At 49.3% G+C, this 22,035-nt stretch overlaps 1 protein-coding gene across 14 annotated transcripts in view; it reads left to right on the forward strand.

Annotated features, from left to right (window-relative positions):
• The window catches only part of BTRC (beta-transducin repeat containing E3 ubiquitin protein ligase), a 144,426-nt gene that overhangs the window by 59,079 nt on the left and 63,312 nt on the right, over positions 1-22,035 (forward strand). For 11 of the 14 annotated variants that reach the window (XM_059730219.1, XM_059730220.1, XM_059730221.1 and 8 more), the window contains one exon: positions 11,320-11,409. The exons of the other annotated variants lie outside the window; for them this stretch is intronic. In XM_059730219.1, the coding sequence (XP_059586202.1) occupies positions 11,320-11,409 (90 nt within the window). The remainder of the gene's footprint in view (positions 1-11,319; positions 11,410-22,035) is intronic. 14 annotated transcript variants of the gene reach the window in all.

The raw sequence follows: 22,035 nt of genomic DNA on the forward strand, positions 1-22,035 counted from the left end.
CCCCGTTTTTCTTCTGTGCAGGAGGTTGCACGGGTGCCAACAGCCATCTTGCAGCTTCAGGGTCAGAGTTAGACTTGCCTGTGATGGGCAAAGCTGTCTGGGTTCCACCAGAGAACTTCCTAGTTGAGTTCTGCAATCTCGGTTGTAAGCAGCCTTTTCCAGGCTGCCCTGCTAGTCCGACACAGCGATAAGAGGAGCAAAGATTTGCCATCTCGCCAATCTCCTATTAGGGACTTCCACATCTCCTACAACCTGCTGGATGCTTAGTCACAAGCTGTAAGACTGCAATCAGACGCACGCATACTTGTAACAAGGATTGAATTCCCTGCTTGTACTGAGAAGCTGAGAAACCAAAGATAATGAGCATCACGGCAGAACATGGAACGTGTGCGGGCCGATGCAACAGAGATGGTTTCCCAAGTGAAGTCTTTGCTTGTACAAAGAAGTCAGCAAGACCTCACCTTAGACCAGTCCACTTGAAAGCAAGGCTAGATAGCCCGCTTCTCCAGGGAGCACAGAATTGGCTGTCCACTTCGTCAGATAAATGGGTCCTGAAGGTTGAAAGAAGTGATCAGATACCTCCAGTACAGGTTGATGGCCTGCCTAATCACCAGAACACTAACTTAGGAGCAGGGAGCCATCAAATGCCTCCCAAGAGTATGGTCCAGAGCCCTCCATAAGAGAGAGGCAGGAGTTGCGCTCCAGCAGGATCAGGAGGGGAAAGGGCCTGAAGCTCTTGGGGAATGGGGACAGTGCATTGTACTCTAGAAGGCTGTCCCCGAAGAGGACTTAGCCTTGCTAACTCAAGGTAGTGTCTGCATATCTCAGTATGGAGAGCCAACTGTGTGCTCCTCGCAGCAGCCAAGGCCAGTCACAGCGTTGGGTTCCCACAGGCTCAGGTGCCACAAAGCCAATGGTGCAGGCAGCAGAAGTCTGGCGAAAAGGAAGCCTTCTGGGAAGATGCTGGATGAATCAATAAAGCAGCATCTCTAGCTCAATCCTCCTGGGATCTATAAGAACAGGCATGAGACCTGATTCTAGTTTGAGATGCTCTTCTGACGAAGCATGAAGGCAGGTGCTACCATTTCTTTTCAACGCTAATCATTTGACCAGGATCAGGAACTTCAGGCAGGAACTTAGAGCTCTGCCTTGTATTACTGCTGCCAGCGCATACGATCCAAGTGGGGCTAGTCCTCCTTTGAGCAGGGGTTGGACTAAGATGACCTCCTGAGGTCCCTTCAGTCCTCATTTTCTATCATTTAAACCCCCAGGCTCTATTCAGCCATAGGCCAGTACCTGGGGTGTTGAGAAGATGGCTCTGTGGCAGAGTCAGGTCCTTCTTCCGTAAGTCGCAGGGAATTGTTACCATCCTCTTGACCGAAGCCCTTGTGCCGATGAGAAGTTTGATCCACCACAGTGATTCTCAACCAGGGTGCTTGGGGGTGGTGTGAGGTCTTTTGGAGGGTGCCATAAGGTGAGCATTTTGAGACCGTGAACATACTTGCCGTCTTAAGCCGTTAGTGAGGGCACAAAAGTGTCCAAGGCTTTCAGTCTAGGTGCAGCCCAAGGCATGCGTAGCTGCAGTTTTGTGCCGTTCTCCCCCCCAACATTAAGGCATGGTGAATCAAATGCAGCGATGGCTTGCGTTTGGGAAGGATCGGATGCTTAGGGACCTACTTAACTCACAGCTCAGTGGATTTCGCGGAAATAGCGAAATCCAGCATTGTCTGCAAAATCAACAACCTAAAAAACCTCAATAAAAATAAACCGCTGGCTCCCCGGTGGGGGAAGGCGCTGGGTGGCGGGGCGGCACGAAGAGCAGCAAACAAGATGGCAGCTGCCCCCTCGTCCCTCCTCCCCCCGGGGGCCTCTGCACCAATCAGTGCCGAGACTCAGGTCCTCTCCACCAATCAAAATAATGCAAAATAACGGTGGAATTAGAGCTTTACGCCACAATCAACCCACAAAAATCGGTACGTCCCCCTGCGCTTTAGGTAGCTGTATGCTTCTTGCATAAATAGGTAGATTTATGCTTCATCTTTCCATCGCACCAGTGTAAAATGCTGGAGTTTGGACCCGCACGCGTGGCACGGAGAAGTAGCTCCTCGCCGGGAGGACATTACGTCTGCAGACAGGGTGCTCGTCGTGCTGCCGCTCTTCCCCTCCGCGGCGACACCGCTCTTTTCAGATTGCAGGCTTGGAGAGACGGACCTGCGTGACCAGTCCTCTTGGCCGAAAGGGACTCGATAAAAGAGGTGTACCTCTAGGGATGTGAACAGAGGTAGGGTGGGTGCCCGGCAAACCTGGACAGGAGCGGGCCATCTCAAGGGTCCGTCGTGGTGGTAGACATGGAGATCGGCACAAGAGACAGAAACAGAAGGAGATGAGGAACGCGGCATTGTTGGCTGGGCTGTTATGGAGGGCATTGAAGCAAGGATGAGAAGGTTTTACTCTTGAGAGCTGTCTGCTACGGTAAAATAAAACGTTGAGGTGTAAACCGGCATTCCTGGTATAACAACAGCCCTTGGAAAAAACAATGACAAGTGGCAAAAGTTTTTGGCAACTTTATTTAAGCTAACAAACGAATTTTCACACTGCAAAGTTATAAATTAATTTTAATAGGCTGATCCAGATGGTCCATTTGGAAAATGGATAGCTTGATCTGTTGAAAATTAAACTAAATTTATCTCTCTCATACTTCAAACTGAAGTAAGTGTGAGAAGAGTGCCCATTAAGTCCAGCACATACAGATGGACCGGCAGGTCACACATGGGACTAATCTGATTCATTTTAAAAATAAATGCATGAGTTATTGAATCAGGTTGCCGTCTCCAGCCCTGTGTGTGTGCGTGTGCGCGCAGCCCTTTCAAAGGGACTCACAAATGCTTCAGTGCCTTTTTAACCTGTGTGTTTCCATTTGAATTCAACTTCCTTGCCAAAAAACGTAATTAGTTTTCAGTGCCTATCATTTAGCGTTAGACCCAAATGCTAGATTGATTAGGTCAGGCATTTGTTATTTTAAGGGCTACGTCGCCATCCTTCATTTATGAAGAACATGAGCTCAATAGTCTTGGGGAGCGAGCTGGCCTTTAGAAACTGGGAAGGGGAAGCTCTCTGGGGGCCCCTCAAGCCTTTTAGCTCCTGGGTGTTTTAAACAGAGCCATGAATGCAGATTTGTAAATTTATTGCGGTGCCATCTGTTTTTTTTGCGAGAACCGTATTATTGTTGGCTTGTATCTGTCTATTGTGGTGGTCAGTCCCCGGGAGCTTGCCCCCATCGGCCGAAGGAGAGTGATGAATAGCGGGGGTCAACACGAGTAGGTCACAGGGCAGCTGTCCGGGGCTGCCCTGAACTTGATTACCCCACCGGTTTTTAAAGGCGAGAGGCACAATGCAGCTTGTTTAAAAATCGCCCCTCCGTCTCTTGAATGGAGCAATAATGAAGTGCCTTTTGCTGTCAGGGCTCTTTCCGTGGGCGGGCTGTGTGGGGGAAGGCAGTGTCAAAGGTGCCTTGTGGGGAAATGCTGATGGCAGCAGGATTGCTGTAATGCATGTCGTGCCGCAAACCAGACTTCGGCCTCCGCCGCCTTCCTGCCGCGCTGCCAGGTAGAAGGCAGGGGAAAATCCTCGGCGTGGACCCCCCCCGCCGCTGCCCCGCTTCAGCATTTTGGCACTGAATTTGACTGCTGTTGAGATTTAGGATGACATTTGAAAGCAAATATAGCGCCCGCAGCCTGCCGTAGGGCCCGTTTTGAAGACGGGATAGGCACCAGTCTGCCCGGAAGAGCTTGACGTGCAAGACAAACCGCGACACGGGAAGACAGACAAAAGGACCAGGCAGGGGAAGATGGAGGGCAGTGGCAATCAGACATTTTACTGGTAGTCTCCGCTCGGGCACGTTTCATCCCTCTCCAAACGACCCTCCAACGCGCGTCACAAAGGGAAGTTTTGAAGGCCTGTTTGCAGGCGCATCCCTTAATCCAGAAGAGAGGTTTGCAGTTCCAGTGTTCCTCTTCCCGAGCTGCGAATCGGGGCCCTTTTGAATTGCCCTGCTTAATGCATTTCTCCCTCTTAATAACGTGTGCTGGGAAGAAGTTAGGTGCAAAGCCTCATTAAAGTAATAAATACTTAATAGGCTGTTTAAAAAAGGGGGCGGGGGAGGGGGAGTTCCTCCCTCCCCAAACCGAATTAAAACGGATCCATTTCTTTAACGTGCCGCCAGCGTTTATCCAGAGCATTAGGGAGGCGCCGGCGTCCGAGTCCCGCCGAAAACGGGGCCTCGTGGCACAGAAGCCACTGGGTCCTTTCAGCATCCGCGCTAATGGGATCTGTCAGCCTGGCTGCATTTCTGCATTCCTGGGTAATTGAGTAAATTGCCAGCCTTGTCTTACTCCCCCTGCCTTTTGTGCTCGTGTCCACTTACCATCTGAAGAACGTGGGCCGTGATAAATAAAGCCCTGAGCAAGGCTCTCGCCTCTTTGAAAGCAGCATGTTGTCGACCCCCCAGTTATATTTCTTTAAGTGTTTATGTTTTTCTGTATTCTTTCCCCTTGTGCGGCTGGCACCCTGCGGATCCGAAGCCATGAGAGAGGCCAAGAAGCTAACAAAGTGGCTGTCCCCTTGTTAGCTTGTTCTTTTCTTCTTTAAAAAACAAGATGAAAACCATCTGGCTCAGGGCATTACATTTTCCTCCCCTGTGCACCTCTATAGATGAAGAGTTTCACCTGCAGTGAGGGTTTACATTGATTAGGGAGGGCGCCGTAATTCAAGCCTCCATCCACTCCAGTGATACTTTGCCGTCTTTAAAGGTGCTGACCCATTGAGTTAAACTGTCAGGGGAGGATAAAAAAGGAGCTGCATCCCAGGAGGTAACAGCTGCCAGGTTTTCAACACCTTGCGCGCTGCTGGAGAAGTGTCACAAATTGTCAATGGCAAGAAAAATCGCTCGGCTGCCATCTTCCCTTAGTCGCGAGCCTCGTGAAACGGAAGATTTAAACCTTTGCGGGCCCGCCAGTCACTGCCAAAAATAAATAATTGCAAGTCCAGAGGGTTTCCGAGCGCCCGTCGCCCCAGCGAGGCCGCAAATCGCAGAGGAACTCGGTCGGCTCCGGCTGGGCCCGGCCCGGCGCTCGAGCCCCGGCAGCTCCGGAGTCTGACATTAGCATGTCTACATTGAAAAAAACCAGTCTGATTCATAAGCCAGTGAACTGCGAGGAGACATACTGTATTTTGCTCTTTTGAGGGCAATTTGTTTTCAAGCAGCTACCAGATGGCTAAATACCACGACATTTCTTTTTTTCTTTTTTTCTTTTTTTTTTTTACAAGAGATCCAGTTTTCCTTGCTCTTTGTTTTCTTGTCTTTTCTTTTTTCTTTTCTTTTTTTTTTAAATGCTTTTGACTTTGCTGAATAGCCCTGTGGTGGCATGGTGACACCCCCACCCCCCCTTTTTCCCTGCGTTGATGGATGAAGAGGGAGGGGGGAAAAATTGAGATTTAATGCCAGCTCAGATAACAGGCAGGTTGGGAAGGGGGTTTTGCTGTTTGTTTTAAGTTAGTCATTTTAATTGTACTGAGTAATTAGAAGGTACACACAGCCAAGGGAGCTTTGTTATGGTAATTGCTCAAGGAAACCCACTCCCCATCCACCATTGCCATGTGTTGAGACACTTCTTCCCTCTAGTGGCAATATTAAGGACTCTGCCGTTCGCAGTCGGAAGGTGTAATTGCAATATGACAAACTGCGCTTTTGGGACGGTCCCGTCAGCACTTCAGCTTTTGGGTTTGGCGAGTGCGAATTTTGCCTTACAACCTTCCCGCAGAGACCCCCTTTCCCCCCAGCCCGGGAAGCCCGCTAAGCTGCGGAGAGCCACGTTTTAATCTTAAAAAATGTAAATATCTATAGCTACGTATGTATATTCATCACGGTGGCTTCTGGGTAATGCTTTGCAGCTTGACTTAATTTTAGTCTCCGGTTTTTTAATTACCCATTTATAAAGATGCTTTTCCATTTGTAGACATTATTTAATACTTTCCGAAGCAGCACCTCGTTTGAAATAAATAAATAAAGCGCGTTTCTTTTCCGTAGTCCGTGTGCAAGACCTTTAAGGGTAATTAATGCAGGTCTCCCAAGACTCCGCGAGCGAGATGAAAGCGATCTTTCCAAATCTGCGGGAGTGATTTGTTTATATATCTTCCCGGTTCTGCTGAATCCTTCGGAGCCTAATAACTTTTTCTTTTTTTTTCTTTTTTTCTTACCGTTTGGCAATTTGTGCTTAGCTTCAAAAGCCCTTGTTCGAAAAGAAGCAGTTTAATAATCTGCTCCCTGAAAATGACTTGGAGGAAGGCTATGGGCTCTGTCTTTTTGCTGTGTTTTTATTAGTGTTATCTTTCTCTGATAAATCATGTAATTATTAACTAGTGGGGAAAAAAATCTTATTGAGCTCCTGGGTTGCAGTGTCTATTAAAAAGAGGAGTTTTGTTCAAGGACTTGGGGATTCTCTGAATTAATGGCCGAAGAAATGGCTTTTCCGCAAGTTGAAATCCATATAAACGCAATTCCACTTCGGGTTCGGTGCTTCAGCCGGGCTCTCCGCCTTCGTTCCCCATCATTTCAAGGGGGGGAAGTGTGAGCCCAAGGAGCTCGGGGTCATGGGCTCTCTCTTTAAATAGACAGTCTATCAGACCGAGCCACATAAGCACTGGAAAAAACCCAACCTAAAATACTTGTGGAACAGATTCAGCTAAAAACTCGATGTTTAGTGAACTACAGTCTAGCATCTTGTGGCATTTTAAGCCATTGCCTGAGAACGGATGCGGCTTTGTGGTCTCCCCTGCTCCTGACATGATTTGGGGCTGCCATATAGTTGTAGGGTTTGTTTTTTTTCATTAGACCTTGTTTTGCTATAGGGCTGCTTAACACTCTTCTCAAACGGCTTTTGCAAGGTTAAAGGAATGCAGTTGGTAACAAGTTTGTGTCATTTTAAATATATACCTCCTAGTAAATAAGGAGGAGTCGGGCAATCAATCCCTTTTAGTGTGTTATATGTTTCACCTGACAACTAAACCCTCTATTGATTAGCCATTACTTTGTTAGATAATCCCGTGTCATTGAAGCCACTGTAAAAATTAAACTCTTTAAAATGTTTTACCCTAGCAGCAGTGCGAAAATTGAAAACTTGTTCAGAATTACAGCCGGCTTCCACAAAGAAGGTAGTTTTCAACAAACTGGTTTATGTTTGCATGCTTTATATGCGATATAAAAACATATTAAAGCACTCCAACGCAAAGCTATCTGCCTCTGGCGTCGAACCAGGCTACCGTTTCAAAGTGCTTCCTATGGCACGGAAACCTGTTATCTCGACGGAGGGCGAGGAAAAACTTGGCCGCCTTCAGACGAGATAAGAACTTTAGAGGGGTCCATTTTTATGGCGATCTGAAAAGTTTTTCCTCTTCCCAGGCTTGGGGTCAGCATTTAGTCTCCCAGGCAGCCATACGAGCTGTAGCACTAAAGCTCAGTTTGAGATAGGATCCAGCTTTTTAGGCAAAAAACAGATCTCGGAACTGGAGACTCGCGGAAGGAAGGAATACATCCGCCCGATATTCGTTGTAACCTGTTAGCATGCGTGTCTGTGACTGAATAACTTCAACTTCTGTTTTAATTTAGAAGAGAGCTTGCTTCACCCTTTAAGTTCTAGCATGAGACCTTCCTGAGCTTGCTGTAGGGCATGTATAAATCTTCACCGGGATTCACCGCTCTTCTTAGTTACTCGAGACTCAAGCGTTTTTCACTTTCCTTTTAAGTTTCAGCTCCTTTCACCGTTTTCGTGGCAAGACAAAGTGCGGAGGAAGAACTAGATGGCTGATGATTTAGCACTAACATAGCACATGATATTTTCGAATCACCGTGCAAAGGCTGATCCTCCAACTAGATTTGCACGGCCGGTAGCTCTATCCCCAACTCATGGGCAGGGAAGCAGAGATGCAGGTGTCTTGAGGAGTGAGAAGGAATCAACTTCTCAAGGGTTTTCCCCTCAAATTACGGGCTGAATCCAATTTGGATGAGGTTTGAGTCGCATAGTCTGGAGCGCAGTGCAGGCAGGCGGTGTCCATACCTCCCCTTACCAGCTAGGTCAGTGCGCGTCTCCAGCGGAATTCATAACACTTGGTTCTCATCTGTCCCCCGAGTAGGAAGCGCTCGGCGTAGCAAACGGATGGTTTTATGGTGTCAGCAAATTTCCTCGGGGAGGTGGAGGCCGTCAAGCTCCTTTATGCTTGAGACCTAATCCCAGGTTGAGTCTAGACCCGTTGTGCTGACCCACGTGACACAGGGCTGTTTGAGAGGATTCACGCACTCCTGTCTTTCACCGTCTCCTTTGGGATCCAGCGTTGGAAATTGCCAGGTGCCGCCTGCTGCCCACCCTCTCCCGCCAGGTCTCGGCGGTCTGGCTTGGAGGGATGTCGGCGTGAGCCAGAGCGTCCTGCAGTCTTGTCGGCGCTTGTTCCTTTCCCGGTTAGGAAGTCCCGAGAAGAGTAGTGGACGAGCACCGGACGGGGTGGGAAGGTTTATGCACCGAGCTGCGGGCCGTCAGTCTGCACCTGGACTGAGCGTCGGACTCGTGAGGGGGGCCAAGCCTGTTCAGCTTGGGGTGGCTGGAAGGGAAGGACCAGCACAAGGGAGGTTGGCTCTGGCGCCTGGTTTGGGAGGACACGCCAAGGCCTCTGTGGACTGAGAGTGTCATGGTGTCTTGCAAGTTTGGGGTCGAAAGAATAAACTGATGCTTTGGAAGGAAGACCTTGCAGCCCCTGGGTGAGTTGAGTGCCCCTGCGTGTCCCCTCCCATCCGCTGCCCCCTCCGTGCATCTTACAGAGACCTGCGCAGTGTGCAGCCTGCCTTCTTTGGTTTACCAGTGCATTTCTTTGTAAGGCATCAGAAAAAATTGCCTTTCCATAACGGCAGTTCATTGCTCCCTGTTTATTCTCTGGTCCACTATCGAGAGGCTCAGCACTTCTTGTCACCTATTTCTAACATGTGGAGACAAGCCCCTTTCCTGCTTTCTCACAGAACCACAGGCAGTGAGGGTGGGGAGGTCGCATGTAGTCCAGCCCCTGCTACATCATCCCATTCTCCTTTGCTGCCCCTTGATTTGGGAAGGAGATTCCCCATAAACTTCTCCAATATTCCTTTTGCTGCGATGCCGTCGGCGATAGCTCAGCACCTGGTGCGTTGATGTTGTTTCCTTGTGCTCTTCCCATCGCTCTGCTGTCCTGTACTTGGATCCTGAGCTCTTGTTCCCTGTTTGTTCTCCACTTAATGCAACAGGGTCCTGATTCATAGCTGCAGCTTCTGGATGCCACAGCCATCCTGTTACTGGTAGACTGAGTGTTATCAAACCAAGCTTGGGCAGACAAGGGCTTGGGAAGAAAAGATCTTTGTTAGGCCCCTTCTACGTCTTACAGGAGTTGCCCAATTAACTGGTTAATTGTGCAGCTACCTGGAGACTAGCTACATATGCAAGGTAGCTATCGCATGATAAAAAGCTCCCATCAGCTGTAAAGTTAGACCTTGGAAACGTGTACTGAGTTTATAGCTGGTTGCTATCTAGCTCCGATTTGCATGTGCAGCAGGGTCTCCCCTGCAAATGGGAGTCCCATCAGCTGCTGGGCTCTTCGCCGGAGGGGTGAACCATGCCCAGCATAAAAACCCTGAGCCTAAGGGACTAAGGCATATGTCATCCCTGAGGTCCAGGGCTGCTGAAAACCCTGGGACCCCCAGAATCATGGCTGCCCTAATCCATAGAGCTCCAGGGTGTAGGAGGCCCCCCCGGGCTGGAGGATCGATGCAGGGGCAGTTCCCCTTACCAGGGGCATGAGAAACCCTGGGGGTACCAATTTCTGGGCCCAGGGGTTTCCTGCACCCCCGGGACATGGAGATCATTGCAGCAGCGATGCTCTGGGTCTGCGGGTGCCTGGGGTGCCCCTCAACTGGGGTGCGTGGGGTCCCAGCTGCGGACCCTTGCTTCTTGCTGGTGGGATCAGGCTCCCCCTGCACCAGCATCAGGCGCAATGAGATATAATGCGCAATCCCCCAACCACGCCTCCTGCCATGCACGTGTGTCCTGGCAGGAGGCTCAACCATGCATTAGACCACATCATGCCTTTACCTGCACATGTAGAGGAGCCTTAGAGACCCGTCTGGTTTAGGATGTCTGAGCTTAAATAGCAAAACCCATCAAACTGCAGCATGAGCCTTCTTAATTATTCCGTCCATTGCACTTTCCATGGATTATCTCATTCATTTAGTCTGGAGAAGAGAAGAGTGCGGGGGGATGTGTTAACAGTCTTCAGATACCGCAGGGTGATTGTAGAGAGGATGGAGATGGGCTTTTCTCTCTTGACCGTGGGGGACAGGACTTGGAGAAACAGCCTCAAGCTGCAGCAGGGGGAATTCAGGTTGGAGATGAGGAGGAACTCTCTGGCTCCGAGGGTGGTCGAGCGTTGGAGCCAGGCACCTAGAGAAGTAGTGGACTCTCCATCCTTGGAAGTTTTCAAGTGCAGGTTGGACAGACACTTGGCTGGGATGGTTTATTAGGGACAATCCTGCCGTGAGCAGAGGTTTGGACTGGATGACCTTGCGGGGTCTATTCCAGCCCTACTTTCCTGTCGTGGTGTGATCTCAGAGGGCTTTACAAAGGAGGGGAGAGCACATCCCTGAGGTGTCTCCCGTTGTCTGGAGAGGTAGGAAGAGATGTCCCGTGCCCAGAGGATGTCTGATCCAAAAGGACAGCACCCAGACGCTGGGAGACTGGAGGTACAGTCTGCAGCTTATCAGGTCTGCTTTTGTAATGGGCCTTTTTCCCCCAGATATTTAATTACAAGAATCCATAGAGGCTTCAGGAAAAGAGCACCTCCCTCCTCCCTTTGTCTTTATACTCCTAAACAAGCAAGAAAAAAGAATACAAAACTAATTTGTCTCCTCTCCCTCTTCCCTTTTTTTCCTGGTAAACCTTGAAATTGCCATATGGTTTGCAATATTTTCCCCTTCTATTTAAAAAATAAATAAATAAAAATACAATATATCCATGCACGGAGGGTAGCATAATGTTACGTACACTCATGTGCACACACACCCTGTACAGATGAACAGTGCACACTTGTTTGTGCGGGCCTTCACACTTCACCTCCCCTCTTTAAGGAGAAGAGCGATTCAGAAATACAGCAGGGTGGCTTCAGAGGGCTGTGAGAGTATCTTGCACCAAAAATGTGATGCCCGCAAAGCAAAGCTGTGCTGCTCTGTTGAGAACCGTTGTCGTCTTTCCGCAGACCTACAACAGCTGTGCCAGACTGTGCTTAAACCAGGAAACCGTGTGTCTAGGAAGCACCGCAATGAAGACGGAAAACTGCGTGGCCAAAGTAAGTGATCGGGCGGCCCTATTTCGGTGTCTTTTTTGTGAGCAGCGTGTTCGCTGTTAAGCAGGGAGAGGTTATCCTGGAAGAACGGGGTATGACAAACATATATCGAACAGAAGATGCTTTGGGCCGCCTTCCTGGCCTGCGTGGAAGGCCTTGTCCCCTGCCTTTTGGGGTGCTCTGCTTCCGCTTGGAGAGTGGGAGTTTGGGTCCCCAGTTTCCCCTGTCCACAGGGTGGCTGCGTGTGTAGAAACAGCAAGTCCTTCCCAGAGGAGGGTTTGGGGTGGGGTGGGTATTCTTCCCATCAAATGACTGTCTCCAGCACCCTCTGCCGGTCACTACCCAGAGTTACACCCGCACGTGCCGGATGGAGGCTCTTTGCACGTGGGGCTTTCTGATGCCCGGTACCGCAAGAGAAACCCGATTAACAATGAAACCCAACACGGCGGTGGGAGTGGGAAGAGGTGTACTAGATGCGCCCATAGGACTGGGAAGAGCTGAAATGTCAGTAACCACCAGCTTTTTCCTAAACCTAAATATAACTAGAATAAAAGAAGCCAGCTCCACGAGGGCTTGTGCGCGCAAGCGGAAAACATTCCAGCCATGATACCATATGTATAAAAAGGCCTGTGTAAAGGACATGTTTAGCCTTGCATAAGCTTCATGTTTCCATTGGAAGGAGGTTGGAAGTAGGCATGCAGGACAGATCAGTGCATGCAGCCATCTGTTACTGGAACCAGCTGGCATTTTGTTGCTCCTCTGTCACCACAACACGACCGCTATAAAACCTACCCCTCTTCTCACTGCTTATTCCTTGGATCTTCTCCTTTCGCTTCCTTTTTCAGCTTGGAGCGATCTGTGCAGGATCCACCTTTGAACCAGCTCTCAGCTGTTGTTTTTTCAGCCTGGGCGTCACTGGTGCAAAGCTGGATGTTGTGGCCCCTTTTTATTTTCCATCAGTAAATGGGCCTGTTGCAGGACTGGCACTGCACGCAGGGGACTCGCTGAGCAGCTTGTGGGCCTACAACCTGCCATCGTTCAGCTTGCAGTCATCCTGGGTTAGAGGTGCAGTCCATGGAAACTACATATCCCAGCATTAAGTGCTCCTCTTCAATTCAGGCAGCCAGACTGGTCTCTCAGCTCAAGAGATAAAGTATCGTGTACTGACATCTGAAGTCGGACACATTTTTTTTCTTTTACCGAGTAGGTGGAACCCTCCTTGACAACATACCAGTGCAGCCCTCAGTAAAGTGCCCTTTGTGTATCGCAGGTTTGTATCCTGGTGTCACAAAGCTGCTTGTGAGCAGACTAGAGCAGCCAGCATGTGCAATCAGACTTCAGATTTTGCTTGGTGCCCGTCTACGGGGAAGCCAGAAAAGCAAATCTCTCCTAATAAATATTTTCAGTGGGTTGCTGACAAGCTGCAAGGCAGGCGCCCTAGACTGCGAGACGCCTTTCATGTTGTTGAGATAGGGTTGATCTCTGGCCCCAGAGACAGAAGCCCGCATCTCTTGGGTATAAGGACTGCATCTCTAGAACATGTGTTTTGCATTGGCTTATAAAGGGCATTCTTCTGGATACATTTCCCCACCCTGGGTAATTGCTTCCTGTCAAGACTGACTCGCGTGTTCCCGACACTCTGCCCATCCAGCTATAAAACAAATGGGTTTGCTCAGAACCTTTCACAGTGTATCAAAGCACTTCAAAACCCAGCTAGCTGGATACCCAGTGTGGAGCCACCAGCACAGCCTGGGAAGCGCTTAACACAGGGTGAAGGAGTTGGTAGGCTGTGGGCTAGCCCCCTGCACAGGCTGGGTTTCAGCCACCGTGATCGATAGGTGACTCAAACTTGGACAGTGCAATTACAAGGAGAGGAGAACTGCTGTCAGGGAGGTGCCTAAGCTCCTTTACTTCAGTCTCTTCCAGTTGTACCAGGATTTTCAACTTCTCTTGAGACGTCCATTTGCAAAAGATGGGAGGGATTGTTATCTCATTCAAAGGACCACACTTCTAGCGTTACCGTCACCCCCCTTAGCGCGGCGGAGCAGTGTCAGCACCGAGTCCCAGGCACGTGTCAGCTTCGCCATTTAGTCTCTTGTTGACTCGATCATGTTTCAAAAGAGAGTGACTTGTTTTGCAGCTGCTGAGCAGGAGCCTGGCTTGGGCACCATCGTGGCTAACCTTGACATCACGGCCCCGCTGCATTCAGTTTCCGACCTTGGACAGTGTCTGACATTGTCATTTCAGCTGGGCTTGCAGGTGTAGGGGCTCCTGCATCCTCTAGAACAGAGGTTCCCAGCTTGTTCTTATTGCGTACCCCTTTCCAGATGTACCAGCTGCCCACATACCCCTACCAGCATGCATTTTGTATTTTAACCCCTTAAATGACCAGTATTATAATGAAAATTAAATCTGCCGTTACACAGTTTCTCCCACGTACCCCCCAGAGATGTCTTGCCTACCCCCAGGGGTATGCATACCACCGTTTGGGAACCCCTCTGCTCTAGAATTGAAGCCATTGGCCCTGAAAGCATCTCAGATAGGTATAGTCTGTGCCACCTTTGGTTGCAATCAGCCATGCTAGTCATTCCTCTGCTTCCTAAATTGGAGAGAGCAGCTGAAGTTAAATAACATCTTAGAGTATTCTGCAGTGTAGTGTCGAGATGTCACCCTGTAACCACACAGTGTCACGCCTGGGTCTATCACAAGATCTTCTCCGTGACGTGTTTTCTACAGTACCTAGCTCACAGCCAGCCCTCACGTAAGACAGGCTGGCAGCATCTTGAACAGTGAAGTGCTCTGGCTCTCTTGGAGGGGGATGCATGCTAATCTTAACCCATCCCCAAGTTTTGGTGATTTTTTTTATTTTTTTTTTTTTGCATGCATGTTGGCCTCAAGGCAGGGATTTGTCCTCTGAAGCTCTACCATATTGGAACATGGAGGTACTTGGATACAGCAAAATGAACAGAGAGCAAGCCAGGTTGTTTTATACATATTTGAAATTCGAATGCTTCCCAGCATGCGTGGAGAGAGGAGGGCGCAACATTTACCTTTGTTTCATTGGATTGGGTGCGTGGGCGTTTCGGGATGGAGGTGTCCCCTACACCATCTCTTACTACCCTCCTTCCAAGTACCTGGTTGGGCTGTGTCCTCTGCCAGCCACAAAGGCGGTGGTGATTCTGCAGAGGACGTGTGTCCAAAGTGGGCGTAGGTCTGTGTGCAACTTCCTTACATCTTAGCCCCACAGAACAACACGGGACACGCTTTCCCTCCACGCCGCTGCTCCTAGTCTGCCGCTGCGGATGGATGCTGTTCCCAGGAGTTAGTGGCATTTGGGTGAAGGAGGCAGAAGCTAGCTTGAACCTCAGCTCCAAGGACAGGGTGTTGATTTTAATGAGGCTCATTGAAACCCAGCCAAGTGAGCATCTGCCTCTATTGTTTGTGCCATGTTCCACGAGCCAGGATCTCCAGGCCAGGCAGCGCCGTTGGTGTGCGCTCCATCCCTTATTAGAGGAGTGCGCTGTTTAAAAAGCAAACAAACAGGGGCGGGGGAAAGTCTCCAAACCCTGGCATGTCATCGAGTCCAGGGATGCTTCTGGCCCTGCAAATGTGGTGTCTCATCACCATTCAGCATCCTATTCCACTTGCTTTCTGCTGCTGAGCTCAGTTCCCCGTGTGCCAAGGTGGGCCCGTTTCTGCCCCTCTCCGCAACGGAGCTGACCCGGGTGTCGCGCAGGTCTTGGTTTAGTTGGCTCTTCTGCCAGAGACCACGCAGGAAAGTCCACGGGATCCTTGGCTGCATTATTGTTTCCTTTAATGGGTAGGAATGAGACATCTTGTCTGCTACTGTTCTCGTCAGTTGGACTTGATTAGATTTGGCTCTCATTGTCCGTCCTGGGCCTGCCAGATCCTCGTCCTCCCTGGCTCCTTTCTAATTCAAAGGGCTTTCTTTAGTAAGAAACTAGCCGGTTGACACACCAAGGCACTACACAATCAACACACCACACAGGTCTGTTGTGTATGAACCTGTACAGCCGGGCCAGCTTCAGCCTTGCGTTGTACGAGAGCAATGTTCGAACCTCCATTTTCCAGGGGACGGGACTTTTTCCTTTCCTAGCAATCTAAAAAATCCTGCACTACCAACACTTGTTTCGGCAAGGTCTCTTTGCCTGCCAGAGCCAGGCACAAATCAGGCCTGCGTTTGCACCCCTGGTTTGCCTTGCTTTGGAGCAGACTGCCCAGAGAAGTGGTGCAACCTCCTCCATCCTTGGAGGTTGTCCGGAGCAGGTTGGACGGACACTTGGTTTAGTCAGGGCTGATCCTGTCTTGAGCAGGAGGCTGGACTAGATGACCTTGTGAGAGGTCCCTTCCAGCCCTGTGATCCTAAAACCCAGCTAAATACTACCAGTCTCAAGACAGTATAATGAGATGCTTGGATAAAGGAATACTTCAGTAAGCCGCAGTAGCACCCTGCAGCTTGGCCAACCTCTTCAGCCTATAAGACCCTAATTCTTTACTCTGCAGTGATGACACCATACTTCGAACTTCAGGACTACTGAATGCTTTTACATGAGGGTTTCTTTCGAGGAGGTGTAATTTTATCTAACCAGTTTCCCCGTTGGTGTTCAGAAATGATGGAAGAAGTAGTCGAGCGGTAGTACAGGCACTTTCTGCATCTGCACCTCTTTCGGTCCTAAGCCTATACAGACACTGGCCTGCACACTCTCAAACACAACATTGTTCTTGCATTTGCAGATCTGCAAGGTCTCCTTAAACTCAAACACTCGGGGGTCTGTGCGGGATGCCCCGGATAACGGTAGAAGGAATCCATCTGAAATCTCTCTTGCATGTGTCTTGGATCCCTTTAAATCACACTGATCGCTCCAGCTCCATGAAAATGCCTTGGCATTCACTACTCAAGAGGCATCGCAACCGTTGTAGATTGTGGCCAAACCACGGAGCTGCCATTTTTCTCCAGAAGGCAGAGTGTTGCAGAGCTTTGAAATCACCAAATTCTCTAGATGTAAGACTAAAAGGGCTGATTCTCGGATAGAAACAACATGAGTAATTACATTTCTTTCCTGATATGCCCCAGCAGTTCTGATCAGAAAGTATATTCTTCCACCCGCTTAACTCTGGGACAGAAGCAGTGTGTGATACCAGGTGGTGTCTGGCAGCTGCCACGCTCCACTCTGATGTGCCTGTGTTTTCATGGTGGTCAGTCTTCCCTCGTTAGAGATTGGGTATAAATCGCCAAGGGATGGAAGGTGCTAAAGTCATCATTTGGTCAAAAGAGCCGGTGGTAGGGAGCGAGGAACTGAGTTAAATCCATTGACATGGGTGAAGTTGAGCAAGTCTCTGCCTTTCGGTGCTAGATTTCCCATCTGTGAAATGGGGATAACACAAACTGCTTACTGGTATTTGAGAAGGGCGTTGTGGAAGATCACTGACTGCCCGCAAGCACGCTGTAAGTATGTGAAGTGCAGCGTGAAATCCTGAATGTTTTAGACCACTGCATTGCAAACAGATTCAGAGGTCTCGACTTGGTTTTGATCTTCCTTTTGTGGCCATCGGTGGGGGCGGGGGGCGTGTTTTAACCTTAATTTGGGGGTTGTCTCTTTGGAGGTCAAGTCAAGCTTTTTGCTTCGGGTCCCCTTCCCACCCCACCCCCTCCCCGTCTAATAATCTCTTTGCAAATGACTAAAACAGAAATGTGAGATCCTCCCCCCGCCCTCCCCCCATTGCACATTCTCCAGATTTTGATAGACTTGTTTTATTTATTTCCAAAATTATATCCGCAGGAAACAAGCTGTTTAAATTCAGATTATGCTGAAGCAAAATGGTCCTGGTATGAGAAGCAACGTGCTGTTTTATGAGCGCAGAGTCCCTTTTCTCATAACTGATTGATAGTAAATATTTTCCTGAAGAATTATTGCCAACCATGAACAGTGCAACTGTTTCACTTTTTTTTTTCCGTGCTACTTGCTGTACCAGCCATTGTCTGTAATTAAGATCTACAATTCACAATGCAGACGTTTGCACTTCCTCTGGGTCTGAGCTATTTATAAGGCATTTCAGCTGTTCAGAGTTTCTTTTGAGTGTTAAACTACATGTTAACAGGCTTCTTTAGTCTCCAGTTACACAAACACTTTTAGGCAGTCTCCTTTTTCGCTCCCCCCAACCTCCAGAACCATTTTATGCGTCAGCAAAGCCATGAATTAAACAAGAGTTAAACTTGTTTTTGGTTGGGGTTTTTTTATGAACAGCCTTTGAGGATAATTGAAGCAATATCAATATAATAGTTAGGACTCATAAATCACCTTTGAGGCGAGGATGGCTAAATACCGGACGAGTATGGATTCTCACGAATTGTGCTGTAGAGGTAGGCTGAGATTTTTTCCCCGCCCCCCCGGACACGATAGAAGAATTACATTCCAGAAGTTCAGCCAACCTGGTGGTCATAACTCACTGCTTTGACCACCAGCTTGAACATCTCCAAAGCCAAGACTTGGAATTGCATTACCATTCACTCGGCCGGCTTGTCCCAAAGGAAGAAGTTGAGTTCCTCGCGGTCAAGGATCGGGTGTTTCCAAAGCGAAATGTTAAAAATTGAGCTCCTGCCTTTTCTGCACGGGCATGAAAGCTGGAACAGCAGCTCTTTTTTTCTCAAGAGCAAGAATGTGCCCGGCTGTCTTTAGCTGAAAGTCTTCTGTGCTCGTGTGTTAGGACGTAAGCAATGCCAAACTGGCCAGACCCCTGGTCCATCCAGTCCAGTGTGCGGTCTCCAGCAGTGGCAGAAGTGGATGCTCTAGGGAGAGCGTTGGATTGTGACGCCGCAGGATGGGCCGTGGTTATTCGCAGTCAACACCGGCTACGGTTTCGTGGTATAAAGGCTCAATCGCATTGAGTTCAGTAAGGCATCTCCCTTTGTAAAAGTTGGCTCTGCTAATACGCTCTGGCATCCTTCACGATGAAGGTATAATGGCACCAAGCATTTTGAACCCTACGTGACTGTGGAGGCAACCAGAAGAGTTGCCTCGCCCGAGATCACCCCTGGGACAATGTCCAGGCGGCGTTACCTCTGCAAATGGCTCGGGACGTGATTTTCCAAGTAACGGCATTGGCAGGCCAGGTGTGGCTGTGGTCTGTTTCCAAACGTAAGGCTTCCAAGTAGAATTTCTTTGGAAAATATGAAAAGTCCTTGGGTTAATACTTATGCCGGGAATGCTAGGATGGTAGGAGAGTGGGGCCGGAAGGGACCTCGCGAGGCCATCCAGTCCAGCCCCTGTGTGAATGGCGTGTTTAGATCACAACTCACTGCGGGGGCCCCATGCATATATGTGAGTGACGCGCACCCGACGCTAAAACCAGTTCCGATTTCAACCGGAGCGAAGGAACCGATGCAATGGAGACGAGACGGTCTTTCTCGACCGATCCACGTTGCAGGGCGGAGGCTCTAGAGCCTCCATTTCTGGGAGGGGATATCGTCGGAAGCAAGTTCATCATCGAGCATGTACTGCAGCATTGCCCACTGATGCATGCCGGATCACCCGCACGCCGAGATCACATGGCTGCTCCAAAAGTCAAACGATCAATTCGCCTCGTTTTGGCTCTGTAGTTAATGCACAAACAGTGCGATCTGCAGGGCTGTAATTGCATTGTTAGGGCCAAGGAACAAGCCTGTGCCTTTTCAGCAGACAGCTGGCAGGGAAAGAGGCATGTTGTTAGGAAAGAGAGAGGCAAGGCAAATAAAATTACTGCTAACGCTCAGAGATCGGCAGGAGTCCTACTTGCCTAATCTTACCGGTGGGAGCAAGCGGCTGTTGTAATCCAATTATAGCAGCATAAGCAATTTGTTAGACACTCCGCATAATGTAACAATTTCCCAATAAACTCTGACTTGTAATAACGTCGGCAAGAGCCCACATAAATCTGCCCGAATGGTGGGGGCTGGAGTGTTCGGCTGGGGGCTTGTAATTTGTGCCATCAGCACGTTTTGCGGAGTGTGGTATGGTGCAGTCTTTCAGTGCAGGAATTTTAAGGAGAAAAGCGCGGCACGCCCCTTCAAGCGCAAGCCGTTCGGAAGGGGCAACGGGCCTGCCAGACAAAGCAGGGGGCTGGCTTTGGGAAAGGGGGAGGCAGAATTGACTCCGAGCGCTGAGCTGGAGGGGATTCGAAAGATTTAAACACGTTAAAAGCGCGTTAGCGGCGCTGACGGCAGAAAGGACAGCCGGAGGAAGGAGGTGAGGCAGCCCGGCCTCCGTTCGGGAGGGGGCAAACGAGCCTCTTCCGTACGTCGAATCCTTTGAAATATTAATAAAGAAGCTTAAGTATTGACAGGATGCTCAGCGCTGTGCAAGACGCGCGTGAAGGCGCTGTGCCTGTCCTATGCAAATCGCACTCGCCAAAGGTGAAAAATTAAACCGTTCCTAGCTTCCGCCCCCCTGTCCTCGCCATTGCTGTCTCGAGCTGGTCTCATGCATATTGGCACAGCATCCCGACAATAAGTCTGACAGCTCGAATGCAAGTCTGGACCCAGTCACTTTGCATGTGCCCTAGCGGATTGAACTTTTTTGGCACGATGATGAATATCCCCTCTGGTTCACCCAGGTCTGTACAAAGAGCTAATCTAATTCTGCTGTTATTTAAATGTAGGATCGTGCTGTCACTCTTCCGGGATGGCAGGCACCGGTTTGGGGGTTACGTTTAGCAGGAGCTGAGCCGCCCTATGCTTGATCATCCCCCTCTTTACCATTTCCCCTTGCTACCGTGCAAACAGGCGGCAGTCAAAACAATGCAGTTCCCTGCATATGCAACATATGGACTTTAAATGGTTTAGGACTCAAATGGGCTTCTCAAGACCACCCCTGTATCAAAATAGACCGACTTCTCAGTACTTCATCTGTTTACTTCGGTAGAGGCTTCTGCGAGGCTGCTTGGCGGAGTAGCCTTTATTGCACCTGTAGCAGCGCGGTATTTTTCCGTAGGAGGACTAGTTCCTGGCTACTTTGGAGACCATCTCCGTGGCTTGCTCCTTTCTTCTGGAGCTCCTGCGAGCAGCCCTAACGGTTTTGACTGCGAGCGCCCAGGTACCGTATAAGCTCCTCTGTTTCGAAACAAATCACCGACCTTGTGTGTAATCTAGGGATGCACCAGCCTGACCACCCCACCCCTCGCACTCGCATCCAGCACAACCCTTTGCGCACAGACACTGTTCAGCGTGGTTTTAAGCTGCCTTCGCCTATAGACCCAGAGTCTTAGTGCTGCGCTGCTTTTTATTTAAACTAGAATTAGCAGCTGAGACGTGCCGGCAGGTTTGCACGATGGAGGCACCGCGCGTCCTAGCGCGCAACCCAGACATCCATTGTTTCTAATCTGCATTATACACCAACGTGACAAGATAACAGTGCCGGGACAGTAAGCCTTGTCGAAAGTATCCGAATAAATATTTCCTTGCTGCATAAGCACGAGGGGGGAGGAAAGAGCAGGCTTAAACAAGGCAGATATTATCTTAGTTTACAGAAGCTGCATCAATAAACTGCAGTGCTTCTAATAAAGTCACTCAGTGTCTGGATTTAACTAATGGCTGATTTTCACGGCCTTGACAGTGAGCTGTGTGCGTTATTTTCTCCTGATATTGTAAAAATAATGAGAGCAAATTAGAACAATCAGTTTACACAGATAGCTCCTGATTGGAGGTGATGGGCAATATGGCAGCGGGTAATCCATCTTCGGGCTCCTGTCACATTAACTTCAGCAGTGTGGAAAAGATCAGGCGGAGCAAGCCGGGATCCTGCCCAATCAGAACACTGAAATTAATGAGAAGAGCATTGTTCTGTGATCAACCTTTTAATTAGCACGAGTGGAGATGGAGGGAGTGATGAAGCTGGCAGCACAGCTGCACAATGCCGGGCATGTTTTCTGCGAGGGGGAGGAAAAACATGGGTTTTAAATTACCCCTTCTGTGCTCCCTGTACACCGGCAGTGTGTCTTCATCTGAAACTCCTTTTAAAGATCTCAGCAGCCGCATCCAGGTTCCTCTTGCAAGCGGGGCTGTTACTAATGAGAGGTTTAGACCCGGGTCTAATCGGGGGGTCGGTTAGGAAAATGTGGACTGCTGGTTCAAAGAGCCCAAACCCCGGGTTGGGAATCGGCTGCAAAGTTTCGCTGTGCTCCTAATCAGGTGGATAAAACGGCAGCAAGGCTTTTCTGCTCGTTCACCTCCCTCTTCAGCGGTGCGACTCTCGCTCCAGAATAATTCTCTGAATCTGGGTTACAAAGTGGGATTAGACATTTGCACTCATTTCCTAATGCTCTTTTGTTCTTTCTTTCACCTTCATTTTCTGTGACGTTGGAAAGTGAACGCAACGCAAAACGATTATCGAAAGGCTCTGGCTTTCTCTTATCCCTCCTCTGCAAGAGATAGCAGCTAAACACTCGGGTTAACAGCAGCACACACTAAAAATAGAAACTAAAATTAATTATGTCAGTCAAACCTGAGGACTGGCTTTTTTTTTTTTTTTTTTCCTTTCTTTCTTAAAGGGGATAAGGGCATTCCTAGGGAGGGATTGAAATTCGGGTGTTGTGGATTTCTGAAGAGGAAAGCAGCAGAAAAATATTAGAGAATAG

The sequence above is a fragment of the Alligator mississippiensis genome, chromosome 6 (genome assembly GCF_030867095.1).
Source record: "Alligator mississippiensis isolate rAllMis1 chromosome 6, rAllMis1, whole genome shotgun sequence".
Classification (NCBI taxonomy): Eukaryota; Metazoa; Chordata; order Crocodylia; family Alligatoridae; genus Alligator; species Alligator mississippiensis.